The sequence below is a fragment of the Homarus americanus genome, unplaced genomic scaffold (assembly GCF_018991925.1).
Source record: "Homarus americanus isolate GMGI-L3 unplaced genomic scaffold, GMGI_Hamer_2.0 scaffold37032, whole genome shotgun sequence".
Lineage (NCBI taxonomy): Eukaryota > Metazoa > Arthropoda > Malacostraca > Decapoda > Nephropidae > Homarus > Homarus americanus.
This window is the reverse complement of record NW_024731852.1, coordinates 6,349,373-6,352,078: the sequence shown is the minus strand read 5'-3', so window position 1 is coordinate 6,352,078 and position 2,706 is coordinate 6,349,373. Positions and strand designations below refer to the sequence as shown.

Below are 2,706 nucleotides of genomic sequence, written 5' to 3'. Positions count from 1 at the left end.
ATGCTCAACCCTAGCCACCTCCTTATCATGGGGGACTTTAATTATGGCGACATCGACTGAAGAAACGAGTGTTTCTTCTTTCCTTGTGGTTATCAGCATATATATATATATATATATATATATATATATATATATATATATATATATATATATATATATATATATATATATATATATATATATATATATATATATATATATATATATATATATATATCTTTTAAATGTATAATTCTGTGCTTACAAATTTAAGTATTAAGTGCGTTTCATTTGAAGTTCAGGTCGTTATACTGTAGGCCTACTGGGAGTTGTGTTCCTCGAAAAGGTTTGTAATATTGTATTTACTCCGCCGGTAAAGTTTCCAACTTTGTATTTGAATGAAAGGGATTGCCTGCTATTATAAAAACAGTTGCCAGAAAAAAATATATTATGAATAAAGTTCCTTGAAAAAATAAATACAATTATTAATAAGATATGCATTATTACATTTAACTATAATAAAGTTTAAATTCGTATTTCAGTGAACACTTTAAAAATAACTCGCTTTTCATTTCCTGTGTAGATTGAAAAGAACACGAGTCTGTCTTACATTTCAGAGAAAGTTTTGATGGGATTTGTTCCTGTCTTGCATATTTACTGAATAGTTGGGAAATTTTGAGGAAATTGTTTGCACCAGACTTGTGAGGTAACGATGAGCTCCAACACTAGAATGAGAGTTGAGACCAGGTATCCTATGCCAAGCACATAAAAGACTCCCTGAAGATGTGCCAGGTTGAGGGGTCTGCTGCGTGAGTTTCCTGAGGTACGGGGCCGCCTGCTGGCGTACTGGGACCTGAAGTAATCTACCACTTCGCCCTGCCACTTGTGCACCACACCGGACTCAAACAGTTGTAAGATTAGACTGTTTAGGTGAAGTTTTAATGGAGAGTTCTTCTGGAAGGCGAGGCCGATACTATAGATTTGGAGACACTCTGGGACAATGCGTATGGACGCGTGGCTGCCGTAAGTGTAGCGAGCTCCAATTTGTAATTCTAAATACTGCTTGTTTTCAATCAAGGCAAATTCTCCTGTTTCAACATCGTTAAAAAGAGAATGAAGGTTCACATCAGTCTCCAAAACGTCATTAAATCCTCTAACAGTTGAGTCAATGGAGGCAGCAAATTGCGTCATCCAAAATGCGTGGCCACCGAGCCTCAGGCTACTCTTCGACAGTTGATCCATGGTGTTAATGGGTGCCGACATTTGGGTCACAGATAAAAAGGCCACCAGATTGGCAGAATAAGCCGTGGCTAAGATGAGACTAAAGAGCCAAACGCAGCCCACGTATACACGCACTGGCTGGTAAGACGGCTTGATATTGAGTGAGCGCATTGTCAAGGCCCCCAGGACGTACAGGTAATCATATGAAACACTTCTGAACTCTGATGACTCTGGTCTGATACTCAGAGCCACCACCAGGTGTAGCAGAACTCCTCCAACTCCTAGACCAATGCCAATGGAGGTCCAAGTGGTCCAGGTGAAGGGCATTGTTGGAGATTTCCAGTTCGACAGTGGCTCGGGTGAGGGGGCCACAAAACAGCCGCGCTCAAAATTATAAGGAGCTGAGTAATCAACCTGTTTCCATCGATGTAGCTCCAGGAACATGTTACAAGCGCCAATATCTGCAAGCTCATAAAAGACTTTCCCAACTAGCCCGACCCAAGTGCCGTTAGGTAGCTCGAATCCCCACAGCTCATCGTGACTGACCTCAATGAACTCTATAGAAAAATTTCTCGCCTCTGCGAGTATCTGTACAATCTGCATATCGACTCCTAATCGACTGTCAATGTTGTGTTGTTGATCATAAACATAAACAACACTCGGGGGGTGATCAAAGGTGGCAACACGAATCACAGTTCCCTGTAAGTCGGTCAGTTTATCGGGGAAGAGATTCTTGCCTCGACGAAACTTTCCGTTTCTCCAGGTGTCGAGGAGCGTAAGGGTAGATGAGGTGGAGTACAGATGGTGGGTCCATACCAGGAGGTATTCCCCTCGTGGCTCTACCATCAACGCTTTCTCTGTCTTCCTGAAGTTGTACAAAGTTGCTATATCTGAAGGGCTGAGAGTGGTGTTGCTCGAGTCCAAGAAGAGGAGGAGGTAATAGGCATTGTAGTTCCAGAGTGCGTGCGGATGTTGGTGATGGATGGATGCATGGTAGTGACTGACATCAGCGTGGCGCACCAATGCTTCCCCTTCCGTTAGTAAGAAGACATACACGTCACACAGAGATGGGCGCCACGTAGTGTCCTGCAGTAACACCCCTTCTGTGAGAGTGTTCATCTGGAAAGCAAATGTTCGTAGGTAGATGGATGGATTATGGAGACTCGCTATGTAAAGCAAGTAATATATATATATATATATATATATATATATATATATATATATATATATATATATATATATATATATATATATATATATATATATATATATAAATATATATAGTGCGTGTGTGTGTTTATTCGAAGATCATAGAACAAACCAGATGTACTTTTGATTACCTATATACTGTACTTGTTGTCGAGAAATGATATATTGTATCGTAGATGGATCTTAAATGGTGTAAAGTACAATAGAATAGATGACTAAATTTGGTATACGTATTATCACTCAACCCTTTGCAGAGCAGCGGTGCAATTAGGTATTTTTTTCTGGCGACGATTTTAT

The 2,706-nt window shown here is 40.2% G+C and overlaps 1 protein-coding gene across 1 annotated transcript; it reads right to left on the bottom strand.

Annotated features, from left to right (window-relative positions):
- Nucleotides 1-415: 415 nt before the first annotated feature.
- Nucleotides 416-2,306, bottom strand: LOC121867895 (glutamate receptor ionotropic, delta-1-like). Its single transcript, XM_042368018.1, has one exon. It carries the CDS (start codon nt 2,044-2,046, stop codon nt 634-636), a length of 1,413 nt encoding a protein of 470 aa, XP_042223952.1. The 5' UTR covers nt 2,047-2,306; the 3' UTR covers nt 416-633.
- Between the last annotated feature and the right edge of the window lie 400 nt (nt 2,307-2,706).

Coding starts and splice junctions, on each gene's coding strand:
- LOC121867895 (XM_042368018.1), bottom strand. CDS start 2,046: ATGGTAGAGCCACGAGGGGAATACCTCCTGGTATGGACCCACCATCTG.